The sequence below is a fragment of the Hyla sarda genome, chromosome 3 (genome assembly GCF_029499605.1).
Source record: "Hyla sarda isolate aHylSar1 chromosome 3, aHylSar1.hap1, whole genome shotgun sequence".
NCBI classification, from domain to species: domain Eukaryota; kingdom Metazoa; phylum Chordata; class Amphibia; order Anura; family Hylidae; genus Hyla; species Hyla sarda.
This window is the reverse complement of record NC_079191.1, coordinates 405,502,915-405,525,138: the sequence shown is the minus strand read 5'-3', so window position 1 is coordinate 405,525,138 and position 22,224 is coordinate 405,502,915. Positions and strand designations below refer to the sequence as shown.

The 22,224-nt window shown below is 44.2% G+C and overlaps 1 protein-coding gene across 1 annotated transcript in view; it reads right to left on the bottom strand.

Moving 5' to 3' along the window:
- Positions 1 to 22,224, bottom strand: part of LRPPRC (leucine rich pentatricopeptide repeat containing) — a 203,060-nt gene that overhangs the window by 79,246 nt on the left and 101,590 nt on the right. Inside the window, exons 23-24 of the mRNA XM_056568127.1 lie at positions 15,808 to 16,015; positions 698 to 822 (exon numbers count right to left, since the gene is read on the bottom strand). Of these exons, the coding sequence (XP_056424102.1) occupies positions 698 to 822; positions 15,808 to 16,015 (333 nt within the window). The remainder of the gene's footprint in view (positions 1 to 697; positions 823 to 15,807; positions 16,016 to 22,224) is intronic.

The following is a 22,224-nucleotide window of genomic DNA, read 5'->3' as shown; positions in this document are numbered from 1 at the left end:
TAGTCCATATAAAAGTTCACGCTTGGTATGGGAGAAATGGCTGTTGGACAAAGCAGAGCTATCTCAAATGCATGTCCAGCTTTGGAGTGATTGTATATGCCGGATAGTTTGAGGGATGCTCACCTCCTAAGCCAATTTTGTTATTTGTGTTTCTTTTACCATACGTAGGTTTAAAATTCTGATCTAATTTATTTTAATCAACGAAAAAAAGATAGAAATACTGAGCTCCAGATGCCCTACATAAGGGCCTATCATTTACGTTTGCCTCTCTGCTATCATCACTAAAGGGAGCCTAAGAACTCACTCCATGCTATTGTATTACTATGTTTTAACGTATGCAGTAAACTCGTAGGCTCCCCCTAGAGGCAGCTACTGCCAGTTGGTCATTTAACTGTTTAGATCAGGAAAAAAGGGAAAAGATCAGCATAGAATTTTAGATCTTAAAAAATATGGTGTCAAAAGTATTCAACAGTGCAAAGATCTGTCTAAAATCATAAATGTTCCAAGAACATGACTCCAAACACATACATAGTAAGATGCATGGTTTTTTGCAAAACAATTTTGCCTTGTTCCATTAGAAGAACTAGTCAGTGGGATTAAATATAAATTGCCAATTCTTGGCTGAATAAATGTAACATTTTAGAAAATACATTTACAGAAAATTAAATATTACCCAGTAACTGGATTTAACGCTCACCTTTTTTAAGCAAATCTGTTTCTCCTTTCTCCACCAACGTGCTTAGCAAGTCATGTAATAAAGGGGCACACTTGTACTTTTCAATGCATTCGCTCATAGCATTCAGGGAGGCGGGCAGATCATTCCTAGCGCACAAAGCAAAACGAGAGATTAAATAAAAAGTAAACTTTAAAGTGTACCTGTCATTTGTAAAAAACCTTTTATATATTGTACATAATACCATTATATGTATATTAGTAATATACATTGGTTTACATATTTGTATATTTTTGAGTGTAAAAATGCTGTCCCAGCTATTATTGCCTGTGTTTCTCGGTCGGGAGACAAAATACAGAAAGTCTGGGCGGACAAGCAAGGCTCTGTGCAGGCTTCAGGCTAGTCAGTCTGCTGTGTAGGCTGGGGCATGTCATAAAGACTCAGTGCACAGAGCCCCGCTTGTCCCCAGCGCACAGAGCCCCGCTTGTCCCCAGCGCACAGAGCCCCGCTTGTCCCCAGCGCACAGAGCCCCGCTTGTCCCCAGCGCACAGAGCCCCGCTTGTCCCCAGCGCACAGAGCCCCGCTTGTCCCCAGCGCACAGAGCCCCGCTTGTCCCCAGCGCACAGAGCCCCGCTTGTCCCCAGCGCACAGAGCCCCGCTTGTCCCCAGCGCACAGAGCCCCGCTTGTCCCCAGCGCACAGAGCCCCGCTTGTCCCCAGCGCACAGAGCCCCGCTTGTCCCCAGCGCACAGAGCCCCGCTTGTCCCCAGCGCACAGAGCCCCGCTTGTCCCCAGCGCACAGAGCCCCGCTTGTCCCCAGCGCACAGAGCCCCGCTTGTCCCCAGCGCACAGAGCCCCGCTTGTCCCCAGCGCACAGAGCCCCGCTTGTCCCCAGCGCACAGAGCCCCGCTTGTCCTCAGCGCACAGAGCCCCGCTTGTCCTCAGCGCACAGAGCCCTGCTTGTCCTCGCTTTGGAGTTTACAGCTGCTGCGTCCACACAGTATAATTGCGGCAGAAGAATTAAAAGCCTAATTTTTAGAATGAAATTACATTTTTAGAATTAAAAGTCAATGGGATTTTTAATGGTTATTCCAGGGAACATAAACACCAATTCAGCATCATTTCTGCACCATTTACCATGAAGCAGAAAGGGCGCCGACCCACAGAGGAACTCTGCAAGGGCAATTTCCTCACTGAATTCTTTAGTGTGAACATACCATTAGGCTATGTGCACCCGGCGCAATTCCGCTCAAATTCCATTCAGCAGAGCTTGCAGAAGAATTTTTGCAGAATGTCGGCAGAATTTCTGTGTTCTCAAAACACAAAATTCTGCTGAAATTCAAAGACAGGTCTTTAAATTTTGCGGAACTGCCACCGCGGAGATTCAGCTGTGTGAATGGGACAGTGGAATCTAATTGAAGTCTATGGGCAGTAAATTTCTGTCGGAATTTCGCTTTGTGAACACAGCCTTAGGGGACTTTGACATGAGCCAAAACCACTCAACTCTCTCCCCAAATCTCCTTGATTTTGCCATGAAGTTTCTGGTCAAAAAAACCATAGACTCTTTATATGTAGAACCCGTGTAATCAAAACAAACTACAATATGTGACAAATTGCACCAGGCTGCCCTGCACAAACACAGTGCCATTCCGTTTGACATGTTGACATGGGGGAAATTCTGCTTTTCCACTCAAATTTCGCACAGAAAAGCAAAATGCGGATTTTCTGCACATTTGCAGAATTTGAGTGGATTTTCTGTGTTTTCAAAGCATCAAATTCAGAGCCCCATTAACCGCAATGAGGCTCTGAATAGAATTTTGCAAAATTTAAAAAGAAAGGACACTTTGCGGAATCCGGAGTTTCCGAAACAGAATGTCTGCTGGGAAAATTCCGCTATGTGACAGCGGAATTCCCATTGCATGTAATGATGAGTAAACTTTGCCGAGGAATATTCCCGTGGAATTCTGCTGGCAAATTCCACCATGTTAACATAGCCTCCGAGTACAGTCACACGTGACATTTATTGCTGCGTATTTTCTGCAGCTGAATTCGCTACCCATTGACTTCAATGGGTAGGTAAATACCTAACAAAATATGGCACATGTGAGCCTACCCTAAAAGGAGCATAATTACACAAGACTAGATACTAACCTACAATATCAGTGCTATACTGAAAGGCGATCTTTGTCACACTTTACACGCCTGGAAAATAAGCGCATTTTACACCCTACCATCAAGCTGCCTTTTCTGCCCATTGCGAGCAGTGTGTGTTGCCACGCAACTGAATTACTATTTTACACCCAGATACGAGGTTGCGCTAAAAAGTAAAATATACATGCAAGCGAAACATACATTTGACTGCAGTAATACTGACAAAAGGGTGTAAGTGAGCCCTACCTGATGGGCACCACACTGAGACGTTTACAGTTTTTTTGTCATTTGGGGTGAAGACTAAATTATAGGTTAATATTAAGACTGCAAAGTGATGCTGCCATACAGATAGAGGCGCTCTGAGGATATTGCTTTAGGTGGCGGTCATGTCAAGAGTGACACGCAACGTTGCGTTGAGATAGGAACACTTTCGCATGGTCAGATTTTTTAAATTTTTTTATATTAGCATAAACTGATATCGACGCCCCATCAAAGCTACTAAAACTTTGCAGAGGCTTTAAACAATGGTGAACGGGAGTGTCTATGTGAGAGATAAGATCGACAGCGCAGAAGGTGAGATAGATAGATCTATAAATACGGAGAAAGGCAAGTCTATGATTGCCATTTCATTCAGCGAGAAAATTCGGCTTTTCAAAATGATGGCAAAACAATTATCCTATAGTAAGTGCAGACTATACCCAATTCCCACAGCATGAATAGAACTGTTTTAGGTCAAAACGATTAATTAATGAACGATTATGGTGCCAGTCAAATGGACAAGCTAATTGACTTCAGTCTCAGAATGCGCGATGTGAAAAGATATTCTCCGCGTACATAACAGTGATGGAAAGGAAATTAAAAGAAAGACACTGGGGAAAATGGGAAGAAAAAGAAAAAAAAAAAAAGCTCTTAGATGTAATAATAAAAAATAGATTTCAAAGCTCGAGCAGGAGACGTTTTACATTTTTATTGTAGTCCGGAATAATTCGTACAAACTCTACACTAAACCAGATCAGAGAGAGCGAAGAAAATGCAGCTGAACGTGTAGAGAAGAAAGAAAAAAAATAAAATAATTGTAAAATTAAAATTGCATCTACACAGGGACACATTTACTATAAAAAAACAGGACCCAAAAATTTGGCACTGCCCTGTGAAGAAACAGGAACCAGACAAATACTGCATTTTGCAAATAAGAAGTCACTAAATACAGTGACTAGAGATGAGCAAGCTTACAGTAAATTCAATTCGTCACGAACTTCTCGGCTCGGCAGTTGATGACTTATCCTGCATAAATTAGTTCAGCTTTCAGGTGCTCCGGTGGGCTTGAAAAGGTGGATACATTCCTAGGAAAGAGTCTCCTAGGACTGTATCCACCTTTTCCAGCCCACCGGAGCACCTGAAAGCTGAACTAATTTATGCAGGATAAGTCATCAACTGCCGAGCCGAGAAGTTCGTGACAAATCGAATTTACTGTAAGTTCGCTCATATCTAACAGTGACCCTTCGACCTACGATGGCCCCGACATACGATCATTTCCCCATACGATGGTCTCTCAGAGGCCATCGCATTTTGAAGGCAGCATCAACATACGATGCTTTTGTATGTCGGGGCCATCACGTAAACGGCTATCCGGCAGCGCTGACTGCTTCAGCTGCCACCGGATAGCCTTTTACGGTGCCCCGTGTGGTCCGCTGACGATCACTTACCTGTCCTCGGGGCTCCGGCGCGTCCTCTTCGGGATTCTCTGCATCGTCGGCGCTCTCCATCGTCGTCATCACGTCGCTGCGCACGCCGTCCCGTCATCCAATAGGAGCGGCGTGCGTGTGCGACGTGATGGCGGCGACAGAGAGCGCGGTTGCCGGGGAAGCAGAGGCCTTACCGGAGCGTCGGGGACACCACGGGGACGCGGCGACAGCAATGGATGGTGACATCCCGGGCAGTGGTGGCGAGCGGTGACGGTCCAGAGCGGCGGGGACAGGTGAGTACAACTTCCTCTAACAGTGGTCTACAACCTGCGGACCTCCAGATGTTGCAAAACTACAACACCCAGCATGCCCGGACAGCCAACGGCTGTCCGGGCATGCTGGGTGTTGTAGTTTTGCAACATCTGGAGGTCCGCAGGTTGTAGACCACTGTCCTATACTTTACATTGCACGGATCCCACAACATGCGATGGTTTCAACAAATGATGGTCCGTTTGGAACGAATTACCATCGTATGTTGAGGGACCACTGTATAGGCATCTCCTATTGTAGCCCATTTAAAAAATGTCTTCCAAGAAAAAAAAAAAGAAAAAACAGCAAAAAGTACTTTTAAACAGGATACAAAACAGTGTGAAAGGAGTTATACAAGATTAAAAAGATGGAGCTAATTTGATTCAAAAAAGGTTGTATGTGGTATAGCTGGAATACTACACACAACCTGCAGACAAGAGTGCTGCTGTTTTTGGAACAACGTCGCTCTATTTTTCTATTTCTTGATAATATCTTTAAAGAAATCCTGTCACCAGGTTTTATCCAACATAGTGGCCACAGGTTATCGTAAAATAAGGTTTCTCACCATGTCTGGATGTACTTCAGCCTGTCCGCAATAGTGTTGAAAGGAAGTATTAAAGGGGTATTCCAGGAAAAAAAACTTAATATATATCAACTGGCTCCAGAAAGTTAAACAGATTTGTAAATTACTTCTTTTAAAAAATCTTAATCCTTTCAGTACTTATGAGCTTCTGAAGTTAAGGTTGTTCTTTTCTGTCTAAATCCTCTCTGATGACACGTGTCTTAGGAAACGCCCAGTTTAGAAGAGGTTTGCTATGGGGATTTGCTTCTAAACTGGGCGGTTCCATAGACACGTGTCATCAGAGAGGATTTAGACAGAAAAGAACAACCTTAACTTCAGAAGCTCATAAGTACTGAAAGGATTAAGATTTTTTAATAGAAGTAATTTACAAATCTGTTTAACTTTCTGGAGCCAGTTGATATATAAAAATAAGTTTTTTCCTGGACAACCCCTTGAAAAGTGTCCAGTGCAGTTTGCTAATGAGGCTCAAATTGCAATATAGGTGTATGGGCTGCAATCACTTCTACTTAGGCATGATTGATGTGGATAGCTAGAGCATAGACAGAAATTTTTTTTTTTTTATATAATATATATATATATATATATATATATATATATATATATATATATATATATATATATATATATATATATATATATATATATATATAGTATTGTTACCAGTTCTATAGGGTAAAACCTGGTGACAGGTTCCCTTTAAAGGGGTTATCCAGGAAAAAACTTATTTTTATATATATATATCAACTGGCTCCAGAAAGTTTTGTAAATTACTTCTATTAAAAAATGTTAATCCTTTCAGTACTTATGAGCTGCTGAAGTTGAGTTGTTCTTTTCTAAGTGCTCTCTGATGACACCTGTCTCGGGAACTGTCCAGAGTAGAAGCAAATCCCCATAGCAAACCTATTCTACTATGCAGTACCTGAGACAAGCAGAGATGTCAGCAGAGAGCACTGTTGTCAGACAGAAAAGAATAACTCAACTTCAGCAGCTGATAATTATTGGAAGGATTAAGAATTTTTAATAGAAGTAATTTACAAATCTTTAACTTTCTGGAGCCAGTTGATATTAAAAAAAAAAGAAAATACGTTTTTTTCCTGGAATACCCCTTAAAGGCACCATACACATCAGACACGTCAGTTGAACCTGACTATTTTGGCAGGTGTAGCTTGCCATTTAATGTGTATGGTGGTCTCCTGACTTTTCCCAAAAGATGATTTCAAGGCAGAGTCTGGCAGTGGCTTACCCCTTTTCTATATTCAGAATGTACGAACGCTTAGCCCTAAACGGGCATTATTAGTTCCTGTGGTGTCAGATAGCAGTGGTCCTCACCACTGGGACCCGCAGATCTCAAGAACAAGGACCCAAGTCTTTGTTTTGATTAGAGTGGCGAGTCGCGCATGCTTGTCACTGTCTATGGCAGTGTTTCCCAACGCCTCCAGCTGTTGCAAAACTACAACTCCCAGCATACCCGGATAGCCAAAGGCTGTCTGTGCATGCTGGGAGTTGTAGTTTTGCAACAGCTGGAGACACCCTGGTTGGGAAACACTGGTCTATGGAGCAGCCAAAGATCGCCCAGCACAGCACTATTATCTCTGGCAGCTCCATAGACAATGGCAGCATGCACGGTTCACTGCTCCATTTAAAAAACAGACTTGAAGGCTTCATTCTAATTGGTTGGACCCAATGTAATCGGACACTTATTCCCTTATCCTGTAGATAGGGAATACATGTTGTAACTCAGAATACCACTTTAAAAATCTTATAACCGAGACCCAAAATTACTTTGCCTTTCCAAAATCTCTATGGTCATGTGGAGATACGATCCAGAGAATGCAGAGACTTCTTACTCTGATGGGCAGAGAAAACTTTCACTTCTTTTGCACTACATGTTTACAATCAGTGGGAGCCCCAGAGGTGGGACCACATGCAATCAAACACAGGTAACTCTTATTTCCAGGCAGGAGAGGGTTAACACACTTGTTATATGTAGGAATACACTGGTCCCGCAAGTTACAATATTAATCGGCTCCAGGACGACCATTGTATGTTGAAACCATTGTATGTTGAGATCGTAACTCTATGGAAACCTGGTAATTGGTTCAGAAGCCCCAAAATGTCATCCAAAGATAGGAAAAAGTGAGGATTAAAGAAAAATAAGTAGATAACTAATAGAGATAAAGCAAATCCCTACATATAAAAGAAAGATCTGCTGGGAGCTGTAAATCACTGTCTATGTCAGTGTTTCCCAACCAGGGTGGCTGCAGCTGTTGCAAAACTACAACTCCCAGCATGCCCGGACAGCCAAAGGCTGTCCGGGCATGCTGGGAGTTGTAGTTTTGCAACCGCTGGAGGCACCCTAGTTGAGAAACACTGGTTTATGTAGAGGACAGGAGCTTCTTCAGGGTCCTGTACAGTACATGCAATGTCCTAAAAAAGTCAAATGTAGCCGCCCTTACTTGGTGTCCAAAGGAGCAGGTAACCCTGGCACAGGTAAAGAGTACAGAACATGTAATACCTCCCTGTACTGTAGGAGGCGCTACCAGACAGCCAGTCAGTGCATGCACTTCAGTAATACATGGGTTTTACCAGTGAAATGCCCATTCTGATTGGTCGGTTCTTCCAGCCATTGACACGTTTCTCAGATTTCATAGCATTGTATGTTGAGTCTGGCTTCAAGTTACAATGGTCCAGAAAAGACCCTTGTATGTTGAAACTATTGTATGTTGAGGCCTTTGTAAGTTGAGGGATCACTGTATAAATTTAACAATTGATCAATTAAATATTCCTACAAGAGAGCTTTATGGGGGTTCCTTCCATAAGAGGGGTTCCTTAATAAACTGATCACAAGGAGTCCACACCTGTTTGGAGTCCAAGCTGTGAGCTGTAATATGCGGGAAACCTGGCAGAAGGTGTTACATTTTCCTGCAGTGCCTCCATAGGGAAAACCAAGTATTACACCGTAACTATAAATAAGCTACCTGTGTAATGCAGGAGAGGTCAGGTCCTCCGGAGAGAGGGAGACTCTTTCTAACCATTCTCCATTTTAGCCAATAAACAAGGAGAACCCCTTAAACTTATCTCCATGTATACACTCATACACAGACTTACACGCATGCTTGTCCGAGATGCCTTTCAATTCATGAACATGCACTCCGTAACTTTGATGGAGTGGGGAGGGGGTGTAAAGAGGTAAATGCATAATATTGATTGATATTACGGTGAAGTGCTGCGGTATTACGCACAAAGCTTAAGCTAAGTGGCAATTTACCTAAGGGCTTTGCTGATTGAAAAGCTCTCAAACCTGGAAAAAAAAATCCCTAGGAGGAGGAGAACTATGGGAATTACAAGTGAGGACTGGAGAATTAAAATTGCAAAAAATAAAAAAATCTTATAAACCTCAATCCCATCTGCTTAAAAAAAAGTAAAGGCCTCAGAAGTGGACACGTCGTAAAAACAAGACCCAGATCCTTCTGTGGGTGTGTTTTTTTTTTAATTTATTTTTTTAACAGGTTAACCTTGCCTCCAGGCAGGAGAGGGTTAACACAAATTGGCCGCCGTTTCATCCCTTTCGACAATTAGGAATCTTCAAGGAGACTAGTGATGAAATCCTCACCACAACTAATCCTCGCCAGAAAAAAAAAAAAAAAAGAATAAAAAAAATTAAGTGTGTTGAAGGCTTTGTAATTTCCCTAGGTACAATTTAGCTGTCACTTATTTTAGAATTTACTCAAACACGCATTTCGAGCAGCTCTAACTTCACATGTCAAGTGCTTTCCAGCCAATTAAGTCTACACCGGGAGTCTGTGTTAAACAACTGAATGATTAGACAAGATAGCTCATTTCCTTGCTCTTTTGTTCGGCATAAAAAATGCCACATTTACATTATCAGACTCAACAGGATTTTCTGACAGAGGGGGAAAAAAAAAAAAAATACATATAAAAATAAAAAAAATCCACCCTATCGAACACTATCCGTACAAAGCACATCAAGACCGTCATTTACCAATCATCCTTCAAAAACCAATAGCCATGAATGTAACCTAATTACGACTCAGCGATCCTTGACGAGGAGCCATCTTATCGCTGTCTTATCCCGTTGGGGTGAGCGAGTACCGGCACCTTTGTCCTCCGTCTCCAGTGCTAAATACTTAATTGTAACAATAGAGTTGCCTTTGATATAGTGTGGTAGGACAGGCGTATTTACTTACCGGGAAAGATGACAGTGTAGGTGATGCAAGAGCAAGGACTATCATAATAACGTAACACTATGATAAGTGAACACAAAAACTGGATATCTATATATACTGTACAAACACTATCGGCCATATCATAAAAACCATACCGTGCAGGTAATCCTACTGCCACCATAATAGCTCCATAGAGGAACGAACATCCCAAGACCTCTGAAGGTGCCTTGTGGTATCTGGCATGAAGAGGTTGCAAGAGTATCAAACCCTCGGGCTAAGCCTGGGGTTAAAAATAAACCTTAAGGAGATTAATCCTACCCCTAAAACAACCCATTTAATGTTAGCCATGTTATGGCTACTATTACTATGTCCACTGGGCATGATCCCTAGCTAGTTTAGCTTGTTGTAAAGGTCTTTATTTATTGCTTAGGCTGCTTTCACACTATAAAGTTCACCCGTTAATAAATGGCCGTTATAATGTATTGTTATCGGATGTATAATAACGGGTGAATTAACGGATGCTAACGGATGAATAATGTCTGTCCAAATAACGGGCATATTCATCCGTTAAGATCCATTATAATATCCGTCATGTATGGACGTTTTAACACCTCTGCCGACAGACTCCCATAGCCAGGACTACTACTTCTCCCATCATGGAACAGATTTGTTTCCATGATGGGAGTAGTAGTTCCCCAGCTCCGTGTGTCTGCTGGTGGCTGGGGAGGTTACATTAGTGTTTGTACTACTACCCCCATCATGGAAGAGTGTTTCATGATGGGGTTTGTAGTACAGGGGCTGAGGGATTGATCACGCTGGGTCTCACTTCTGACACCTGATGCGATCAGAAGTTATTAAGCAGGGGAGCGGGCGGCATGCTCCTCAACCCTGCCATGTGCACAATGTATTTTTTACTTTCATTTTTAATGAATGGCCGGTACTGAGGAGCCAATCAGGGATCCCAGCAGGATTTTTAAAATGGACAATGTGAGGGGACATATGTATATTAAAAGTGTTGTGTGTGTGTGTGTGTGTGTGTGTGTGTGTGTGTGTGTGTGTGTGTGTGGGGGGTCATAGAGCGCTATATATCTAGCCCGCCAGCGCATTAATAAACATATAACCCCCGCCAGCGCATTTATATGTATATATCTATACCCCCCGCCAGCGCATAATGTGACCCCGCTGGCGCATTTGTCTTAATTTTCCATTGCAGCGCTATCTGTGAATGGTATATCTATGAGAACGCATCCAGCAGCCGCCGGCCAGATGATCCTGATAGATATACTATTCATTCATAGCGCCGGCAGCTGCATATGTACATAGATGTGCTGGGGGGGCAGACATATAGCGTTATCTGCCCCCCACAGCGCTTCTATATACATATACTATTCAATCATAGCGCGGAGGCTGCATATGTATATAGAAGCGCTGTGGGGGGCAGATAACACTATATGTCTGGCGCCCCCCCAGCACATCTATATATACATATACAGCTGCCGGCGCTATGAATGACAAGTATATCTGTCAGCACCATTGGCCGGGCGGCTGCTGCATGCGTTCTGATAGATATAACATTCACAGATAGCGCTGCAATGGAAAACAGACAAATGCGCCAGAGGGGGTCACATTATGCGCTGGCGGGGGGTATAGATATATACATATAAATGCGCTGGCAGGGTCATATTTTTATTAATGGCTGGCGGGGGTATATATTTTTATAAATGCGCCAGTGGGAGGCATATTATAAATGCGCTGGGGGCTAGATATATAGCGCTCTTTTAACCTCCCTCCCTCCCCCCCGCAACCCTATATATCTCTTGCCCCCCCCCCCCCCCACAACACTTAATATACATATGTCCCCTCACATTGTTAATTTAAAAACCCCACAGGGAGCCCTGAAGTAAAAAATACATCGTGATCGCAGTGTTGCGGAGCATGCCGCCTGCTCCCCTGCTTAATAACTTCTGATCGCATCGGGTGTCAGAAGTGAGACACAATGCGATCAATCCCTCAGCCCCAGTACTACAACCCCCATCATGGAACAGTCTGTTCCATGATGGGGGTAGTAGTACAAACACTAATGTAACCTTTTCAGCCACCTGCAGACTCCCGCAGTGGGGAATTACTACTCCCATCATGGAAACAAGTCTGTTCCATGATGGTAGTAGTAGTAGTAATCCCTCAGCACTGCATGAGTCTGCTGATGTCACCTCTTCTGAGCATGCTCAGAAGTAATAACGGATATTATAAAACAGGGTGCAAACGGATGACATAAGGGCTCATCCGTTTGCATTAGACTTCAATGTTAAAAATAACGTCCGTTAATTTACCCGTTTCTTGTGACGGGCGAAAAATTAGTGCACGTGCCGTTATTTCTCCCTTCACAACTAACGGCTTTTAATAATTATTTTTCAAACGTACGTTTATTAACGGGTGAACTTCATAGTGTGAAAGCAGCCTTAGATATACTGGCTCAACGGGCAAGTTGTAACTGTTTTTACAGATCCTATGAAGGTGATGTGACCTAAAGTATGTAGACTTAATATACGGAGCCTAAAATAAAAACTAAAAAACAAACAAAAAACTAAACAAAAAACAAAACAAGCACATATCCCATGTGTAACAGAACAACACTAACTCTGTTGCCAACTGGCACTCTCTACCTATAATAAACCACAGTTGAGGCTAACTGCACCTGAAGTACATACTCAGGACTAATATACAGGATCTCCCAACATGTTTCACCACACAAGGAGGCATCCTCAGGGGGAAATGAACTGTAACAAATGCCAAACTGAAAGTCTTCTATCCTTTTTGAGTAACATTACATGTGATCGATCTACTTATCTGCCAATCCCTGTAATTTTGACTCAATTCGGAGTTGCAGTTAAGTATGTTCACTGCTGAACCATTTATTGTCAATAGGACTGTCCATATTTGGCTATCAATCAATAAGTTGGGAGCTTGTGGAATCCTGTTCTCAAGATTGTGGGCAGAGGTATCCCCTGCAAGCACATAATTCATCCCACAGATGCTCCATCCGATTAAGATCTAGGAAATATGGAGACCAAGGCACGACCTTGATCTTATTATGTCCATTATTCCTGAAAAACTTTTGCAGTGTGGCCAGGGGGTTATTCTGGTAAAAAGAGGCCACAGTGTTAAGGGAATTCCACTGCAATTCAGGCAAATGTTTATAAAGGGGGTATGTGTCACAGAAGCAACTACATAATGCCAGGACTGAAGGTGGTCTCCCAGCATATCAGTCTAGCAATGCACTGATCATTGCACCTGCTAAGCCCCATCCCACTTTCTTAGAATTTCCTGTTTCAGCAATGATGCCAAGCTGATGTACACTGCTAATATCAGCCAAAGATTAAAGGGGCACTCCGGTGCTCCAGCATTCTGAACATTTAGTTGAGAACGCTCCGAGCCGGAGGCAGTGATCGTGAGGTCACAACCACGCCCCCTTGTGACGTCACACCATGCCCCCTCCATTCATGTCTATGGGCTTCCGGTAGACATGAATGGAGGGTGGCGTGGCATCACCAGGGGGTGCGGCCATGATGTCACGACCACTGCCGCAGGAACCGATCGTTTGTTTACGACGGTGCTGCGGGAGATTGCAGCGGGACCCTGCGATCAGACATCTTATACCCTATCCTTTGTATAGGGGATAAGAGGTCTAGCAGCGGAGTACCCCTTTCAAGAAACTGGAAGGAAGGGGTTTCATCTGCGTTGGCAAGAATTCAAAGATGCTTTTTACTGCATCTTGCTAAAACAGACATCTTTATACAGTAGTTACTTATGTTTTTCTTTTTGGTTTAGTGGTCCCCAAACTGCGGCCCTTCAGATGTTTAATACATACAAGTCCCAGCATGCATCTGGGATTTGTAGTTTTGCAACAACTGGTGGCCATTAGTTTGTAGATCATTAAGATGCTGTTGATTTATATTAGGTATAGGCAGGGCTTTGCTGGTGTGATGTGTGATTGCAGGAACTCATCTTGCGCCTCAGCCTTCCCACTCTCTTTTGTTGTTGGACGACTGATAACTGCAGCTGCATCCCCCTCCTCAGAGCTGAGTAATACTTTACATGGATTCCTTAATGACTGAAGTTTCTGAACATTTACAGAGATTATACGGTAGCAAAGATTAACTACAGGCAACTAATAAGTGAGGAAGGTGCAACATAATGCTCGGCCAGTCCTCCATTCACTTGATGACTGCTGAATATACCACTCTGCTATCTTCTGACGTCACCTAGTGATATAATGGAGAAGCAGTGCAGAATATGTGCTGATACTTTTTCACGGGGACAAGGGGCCTCCGTTATTGTAATCATTGGGGTTTCTAGTGGTCAGACTCCCACTGATTATCTTGGAATAACCCTTTTAAAGGGTTTATCCAGCTTAGAAAAATGTATTTTAAGGATAGGGGATAAGTGTCAGATTGCGGGGGGTCTGACTGCTGGGACCCCCTGCGATCTACAGCCTGTGCCCCAGCTCTCCTCCTGCACGGAGCACGGGTCGGCGCACGCCCTACATTCATCATTCTGGGAGCGCCAAAGCGCTGTACTTGGGCATCTCTGGCTCTCCCATAGAGATGTATGGAGGGGTGTATCGACACTGCTGGGGGAGAGCCGGGTGCGAGAATGTGGGGGTCCCAGCGATCGGATCCCCCCCACCATCTGACACTTATCCCCTTATCCTTTGGATAGGAGATACAATTTTCTAAGCTGGACTACCCCTTTAATTTACAAGTGACCAGCTTTTTATTTCCATATAAATTTGCTTTTAAATTCCATATAAAAGCGAAAACAATAGCAACTCTCTCTTTGTGAAGGTTTCACCAAGCAGCTGTCTAGCTGTCCATGCTTCCTGGACTTGTGTTTTTGGATGAAATGATATAATACTGGCTTACAGGACACCCAGATAAACAAGAGTTAATCTGACATATTTTTGGTACTTTTAATGGAATAATACCTGGTGTCATGGTCAAGCAGTTTGCATACAGATAATAAAAATGCTATTTAATCTCCTGGTCGCTGCTATGGCAAGAATTCAGGAAGTGGGCTCTTCATGTTAGAGGCACAGAGCTCCCTGTATAGAGTTCCCATGGTCACTTCTCTTAGCTATGATTGGCCACTCCAGTGTCAAGTCCCAAAGATCACTAGAAGAGGCCGCCTCCTGGACACTTGACAACCTAGGGAAGGTTTTACTCCTCTTTCTGCCCTCGGTTTTAGTAATTAATTTCTCAAGCTATTAAAACTGCTAAGATTAAACTGAAGACATTCCTGCTAACATTGGATTAACAATTACTAGTTCGGTAATAGTAAAAAGAGAATTTTCACAATTACCGTATTTTTCGCCGTATAAGACGCACTTTTTCTTCCCCAAAACTGGGGGGGAAAAGTTGGTGCGTCTTATACAGCAAATACACATTAAAACCCTGTCCTATCGCGGTGGTCCCTGCGGCCATCAGCGTCCGGGAACCACGGCTAATACAGGACATCACCGATCCCGGTGATGCCCTGTATTAACCCTTCAGACACAGCGATCAAAGCTAGCCGCCGCGTCTGAAGCGAAAGTGACACTAACCCGGCTGCTCAGTCGGGCTGTTAGGGACAGACGCGGTGAAATCGCGGCATCCCGAAGAGCTTACAGGACACCGGGAGGGACCTTACCTGCCTCCTCGGTGTCTGCTCCGTGCCAGGATCCCCTGCATGGCCGGCGCTCTCCATCATCATCACGTCGTCGCGCACGCCGTCCCGTCATCCAATAGGAGCGGCGTGCGTAGCGTCGTGATGGCGGCGACGGAGAGCGAGGATACCTGGTATCAGAGACGTTCCGGAGCGACAGGGACACCCCGGGGACGCGGCGACAGCGATGGCGGGCGAAATCCAGGTGTCGGGTCCGGACCGGCAGGGACACGTGAGTATTACCTCCTATACCAGTGGTCTTCAACGTGCGGACCTCCAGATGTTGCAAAACTTCAACTCCTGGCATGCCTGGCTTGCTGGGAGTTGTAGTTTTGCAACATCTGGAGGTCCACAGGTTGAAGGTTCAGAATCTTTTTTTTTTCTCTAGATTTTCACCCTTTAAAATTGGGTGCGTCATATATGGCGAAAAATACGGGTACTTCAGCAAAAAAAAAAAAAAAAATAATAAAAAGGTTAACTTCAGTAAGTGAACGTAACATCTCGAGGGCCCACTACTTACTTTTTCAAATGCACCATCACCAACGGGGCACAGATCCTGCCGTTGGGATTGATCAGCCCCATCATCACGCTGTATTCGTGGACGAGGTTCAAACCCTCTATGTCCCCTTTCAAGGCCAGGTTGTTGAGGATGTGGAAGAAGTAATCGGTGGTGGACTCATTGACGGGAACATCTTTCTCTTGCATCTCCTTCAGAATGTTAATAGCGTCTACAAGAGAGCAACACAAAAGGACCCTTAGGTAATTTCATGGAGTGAAAACAAACTGTTATTAAAACAGCATTTCCAACCCAGCAGGAATGTAAATTCTGGTGTATAATGCCGATTCCGAGTTAATTACTGCTTGCATTTCTAAACGAGACTACAATTATAAATCCACAATAGCATGGTTTTATCATTCCCCCGCAACTGTGACTACAAATTACAGATAGGAGCTGCGTGCCCACTTTCACCGTGTAACCCTGTACTGTCTGCCCTATAGCGGCACGATCTCACTAAATGGATGCTTTTATCGTTCAATGCCAACATCTGCTAAATCGCGGCATTGTTTCTCCAGCAGATGGCTTGTCAGGAGGCCAGATAATAAAGATGTATTTACAGTGTATATACAGCCAGACTAATGGCCTGATACCGATAGGGTCTGTTTGCTGTGTCGATACTAATTAGACAAGCCGAGCCAATGAAAGCTTTCCAGCAGACCGCATGTTAAAACATTAGGCTCATTAAGCCTCATTACGGAGGCAGAAATAAACATTTTGGTGTGTGGGATAAGTAAAGGGGATTTACATCGCCTTGTTTCTTAATTATCGCACAAGCAAATGTTTTGACCAATTTACATTTGAGATGCGAGGGGGTGGACGCAGCCAAAACAGGCGCGTTTCTTCCTCTCTAGGTCATAGTTTTGTTTTTGCTCATTTCTTCTGGTTACATGACCGGTGTTGGCTCGATCTAACGTCAAAGCACTCAGGAAACTGCGAAGGTTAAGAGGGGTGTAGAACAAGAATGTGGCCATCATCCCTTTTATTTATCATTTCAACACCCGCAAAGGAGGGAGGGATTAGTAAGTGACTAGTCAGACTCGTTTCTTCAAAGACACACACGTTGCGGATCCCTACTCACCCGTTTATCTTTGAATCAGTCCAGCACCAGGTTGGGCTTAAAGGAAACCAAGCATTAGATTTTACCATATGTAACATTTGGTAATGCATTATATATGGTAAAAGCTTCATCCTCGTCATCCACGGGGATGTTTCTGCCCTCAGGGATGGTGAGGATATGACATTTGTAAGTCTCTCCCACCACCCTGTATTTTGTCCCCTGGGCAGGGAACAATGCTTGGCAAGTCCTACCGCTATCTGCTTAGGGAGCAAAGCAATGACAGGGCAATCAATCACATCGAGGGGGTGTACTGCGGCTGGAGCAGCGGGACTAGGTAAGTATAGCTCCCCAGCCAGGGGACTACTTACAGGAAGGCAGGGGAGACTTACAAACTTCATATTCTCACCATCCCTGGAGGCAGAAATGTCCCCCAAGGATGGTGAGGAAGAAGATTTTACCATATATTGCCACATTTTATATATGGTAAAATGTAATGCTTGGTTCCCTTTCAAAAAGGTGAAATTTATTTAAAGGGGTATTTCGGGCAAAAACATTTTATCCCCTATCCAAAGGATAGGGATAAAATGTCTGATAGCGGGGGGCCCGCTGATGAGACCCCCTGTAGCACTCGCATTCTACGCGGGTGCTGAATCTCCAGTTACGGAAACCTCCGGGTTTCCGGGACTGGGGACGTCACGCCACGCCCCCTGCATTCATGTCTATGGGAGGGGGCATGACGGCCGTCACGCCCCCTCCCATAGACCTGAATGGAGGGGGCGTGGCATGAAGTCCCCAGTCCCGGAAACCTGGAGGTTTCCGAAACTGGAGATTCAGCACCCGCATAGAATGCGGGTGCTGCAGGGAGATCGCGGGGGGTCTCAGCAGCGGGTCCCCCGCGATCAGACATCTTATCCCTTATGCTTTGGATAGGAGATAAAATGTTTTTGCCCGGAATACCCCTTTAAGATTGTACAGCAAAATACAGAGCGTGACAGCCTGTGTGTTTGGGGTCAAAAGACCTTTAGTCATGGCAGCATTTTGTTCTCTCCTGCCTGAGCAGAAACAGCACCTCAATACCCCAAAGAAATACAACGGACTTGCCACCATGACACATCTAGCTCTACAGGCAAACGTGTGTTGTCCGACAACAAATTACATCTAAGCAGCATGGCGGAAACTCTGACTATTACAGTTGCGCTCTCTCGGATCTCAGTCACAGACACTTGTATTGAGGCCCAGGCTGGCAAAGTTGCAAGCAACTTGTGCCGAAATCCATCAAAGCTGTTTTTTATTATTATTATTATTATTATTTATTTTATTTTTTTTGCTTCTCTCCTTACCACACTGACTATTAAAATTTTTAGATGCAATATTACAGTAGGACTATGTTGTGAGGCCACAGCTTTAGTGTAGACCTAGCCTTAGAAAACACTTCTAAAGGACCCCTAATGCACATTACACACGTTTCTGCTGAACATGGCAATTTTGGCGGGATGTGACGGCCATCTAATGACATTTTTCCCAAGTAGGGTGCCTACAGCTGTTGCAAAACTACAACTCCCAGCAATGTATGGACGAGAAGTGAACTCTGATGGGGGAAGTGTGTGAACCAGGCCTAGATTCTCCCGACAGCTCCAGTAAGTAGGACACCGCTACATGCCCAATTACACAGCCAAAGTATTGACACCGCGACCATACTGGAGTATTTACATATCTATGCTATTCCCATACATTTCCCAAACAGAAGGATCAGTGGAAATCTATTTGATACTAATTACGATTGACGTTCTATAGAAGACATTCTATATACATTAGTGCTGCTGTGAATGTGTCCTGCGGTCTCTATACATTCAATGGTGAGTAAGCGAGCAGTGAAGCCATGCCTGGATGCCATACCCAGAATACATAGAAGACAAGACATCAGGTTTCGTAACATAAGCCAGAGATGGAGCGAACAAACAGCATTACGTGACGTGCAGAATCCTGGCTCCTAACTTCTGTGTGTTGTAATTTTGCAATACAGGTCTACAGATGGGTAACTCCGGGGAGAAAGATGGCCGACGATGACCATGGTGGAATACTTGTGGCAGTGTTTTCCAACCAGGGTGCCTCCAGCTGTTGCAAAACTACAACTCCCAGCATACCCGGACAGCCTTTGGCTGTCCGGGCATGCTTGGAGTTGTAGTTTTGCAACAGCAGGAGGCAACCTGGTTGGGAAACACTGACTTGTGGTTCCCAGCAGACTTTTCTGTCATGGAGTGTCAGATGCTTTCCTGCAAAACGAGATAGATTTGCCATTCACTACTCTGATAACACTTGATAAGAACTACTGTAGCTTTTTTGGTTGTCACCCAACTTTCCTAGAACGGGATAGAAATGCTTTCTGTCCGTAAAGTTCTACGATTTCATGATTTTTCCATGAATTTTGCACAATGAAATATTAATAACTGCGACACATGCAGGACAGGAGGGTACAGTAATAACTGCGACACGTGCAGGACAGGAGGGTACAGTAATAACTGCGACACATGCAGGACAGGAGGGTACAGTAATAACTGCGACACATGCAGGACAGGAGGGTACAGTAATAACTGACACATGCAGGACAGGAGGGTACAGTAATAACTGACACATGCAGGACAGGAGGGTACAGTAATAACTGAGACACATGCAGGACAGGAGGGTACAGTAATAACTGACACATGCAGGACAGGAGGGTACAGTAATAACTGACACATGCAGGACAGGAGGGTACAGTAATAACTGACACATGCAGGACAGGAGGGTACAGTAATAACTGACACATGCAGGAAAGGGTACAGTAATAACTGACACATGCAGGACAGGAGGGTACAGTAATAACTGAGACACATGCAGGACAGGAGGGTACAGTAATAACTGAGACACATGCAGGACAGGAGGGTACAGTAATAACTGAGACACATGCAGGACAGGAGGGTACAGTAATAACTGTGACACATGCAGGACAGGAGGGTACAGTAATAACTGTGACACATGCAGGACAGGAGGGTACAGTAATAACTGACACATGCAGGACAGGAGGGTACAGTAATAACTGACACATGCAGGACAGGAGGGTACAGTAATAACTGACACATGCAGGACAGGAGGGTACAGTAATAACTGACACATGCAGGACAGGAGGGTACAGTAATAACTGACACATGCAGGACAGGAGGGTACAGTAATAACTGACACATGCAGGACAGGAGGGTACAGTAATAACTGACACATGCAGGACAGGAGGGTACAGTAATAACTGTGACACATGCAGGACAGGAGGGTACAGTAATAACTGCGACACATGCAGGACAGGAGGGTACAGTAATAACTGACACATGCAGGACAGGAGGGTACAGTAATAACTGACACATGCAGGACAGGAGGGTACAGTAATAACTGACACATGCAGGACAGGAGGGTACAGTAATAACTGTGACACATGCAGGACAGGAGGGTACAGTAATAACTGTGACACATGCAGGACAGGAGGGTACAGTAATAACTGACACATGCAGGACAGGAGGGTACAGTAATAAGACTGCTTTCACACTATGAGTAGAGATGAGCGAACTTACAGTAAATTCGATTCGTCACGAACTTCTCGCCTCGGCAGTTGATGACTTTTCCTGCATAAATTAGTTCAGCTTTCAGGTGCTCCCGTGGGCTGGAAAAGGTGGATACAGTCCTAGGAGACTCTTTCCTAGGACTGTATCCACCTTTTCCAGCCCACCAGAGCACCGGAAAGCTGAACTAATTTATGCAGGAAAAGTCAGCAACCGCCGAGCTGAGAAGTTCGTGACAAATCAAATTTACTGTAAGTTCGCTCATCTCTAACTATGAGCATTCATCCGTTCTTAAACATCGGTTTTCTGTGTGAAAATGGATGTATAATAAAGGATTAAATAATGGGTGCTAACAAATATTCATCTGTTAAGACCCGTTATAACATCCCTCTTGTATGGCCAACACCTCTGCCTACAGACTCCCACAGCCGGGACTACTACTACTCCCATCATGGAACAGACTTGTTTCCATGATGGGAGTAGTAATTCCCTGGCAGCGGGAGTCTGTAGACAGCTGGGGAGGTTACATTAGTGCTTGTACTACAACCCCCATCATGGAACAGAGTCTGTTCCATAATGGGGGTTGTAGTACAGGGGCTGAGGAATTGATCGCACCGGGTTTCACTTCTGAGACCCGATCCGATCAGAAATTATTAAGCAGGGGAGCGGGCAGCATGCTGCGCTCCCCTGCGATATCCCCTGCGCGTGTTTTAACTTTCATTTTTAAATCCCCCGCGGAAGCCCTGAATGGCCGGTACTGAGGAGCCAATCAGGGCTCTCAGCGGGAGATTTAAAAATGAACATTGGGAGTAGCAGCGGGCCATGTATATATTAAAAGCGCTGTGGGGGGCAAGATATATAGCTATATACATATACCCCTTCAGCGCTATGAATGAAAATTATTTCTTTTTTTATATTGTAAATTGTTTATTTATTGTAATTGTTTATTTTCATTTTCAAAAAGAAAACATACAATATCAACATTAAGTGAAATATACAAGATTGGGAAAATAACGCTTTCAATATTCTCGGTCTGCAACATATGTAGAGTAGTTCAAATAGTACCTTGAAATTTTCAGTCATAAAGAGAGAAGTCCAATAAGAACATTTGTATAACCTTGAGATGCAAAATCTCTTCACTTTAGTAAGTAAATATTTCGTAACAGTAAATACAGTCAAGGCAGTTTGTCAAAACATTTATATTTTAACAATATATCTAACCAGAAATTGTAATGTCAATTGGTAGCAGACCAGAGGTATATATAAGCAACGGGTAACCTATATATCAGGTCTCCCAAAATTATTTCTATTAGCAGAGCATATTGTACGAGGCCCCGGCAGCCCGCGGGAAGGGGGCGTGTTGACCATCACATGAAGCAGCGGCTGACATGCACCCTCAAAACAACTCACAGAGCCGAAGCGCTGCCTTTGGCAATCTCCAGCTCTGCCATAGCGATGTATTGAGGAGCGTCACGTCCCCTCCCATAGACTTGCATTAATGGGGCGTGTTCGTGATGTCACGAGGGGTGTGGCCGACCCCCGCAGCGCAAAAACAGTGTGCATAACATTTACTTCCGAACGCTGGCCAGTGGAATCCAGGGGATAGAGAGGAATGATGATTAGAGCAGATGGAAAACAACAGAGGTCAGTACTGCTCTGCGCCTAAGTAGTAATGACACTTCCACCATCTTGGTCCGCCTGATATCTGCTCCTTGCTTCCACTGCCTTCACAGC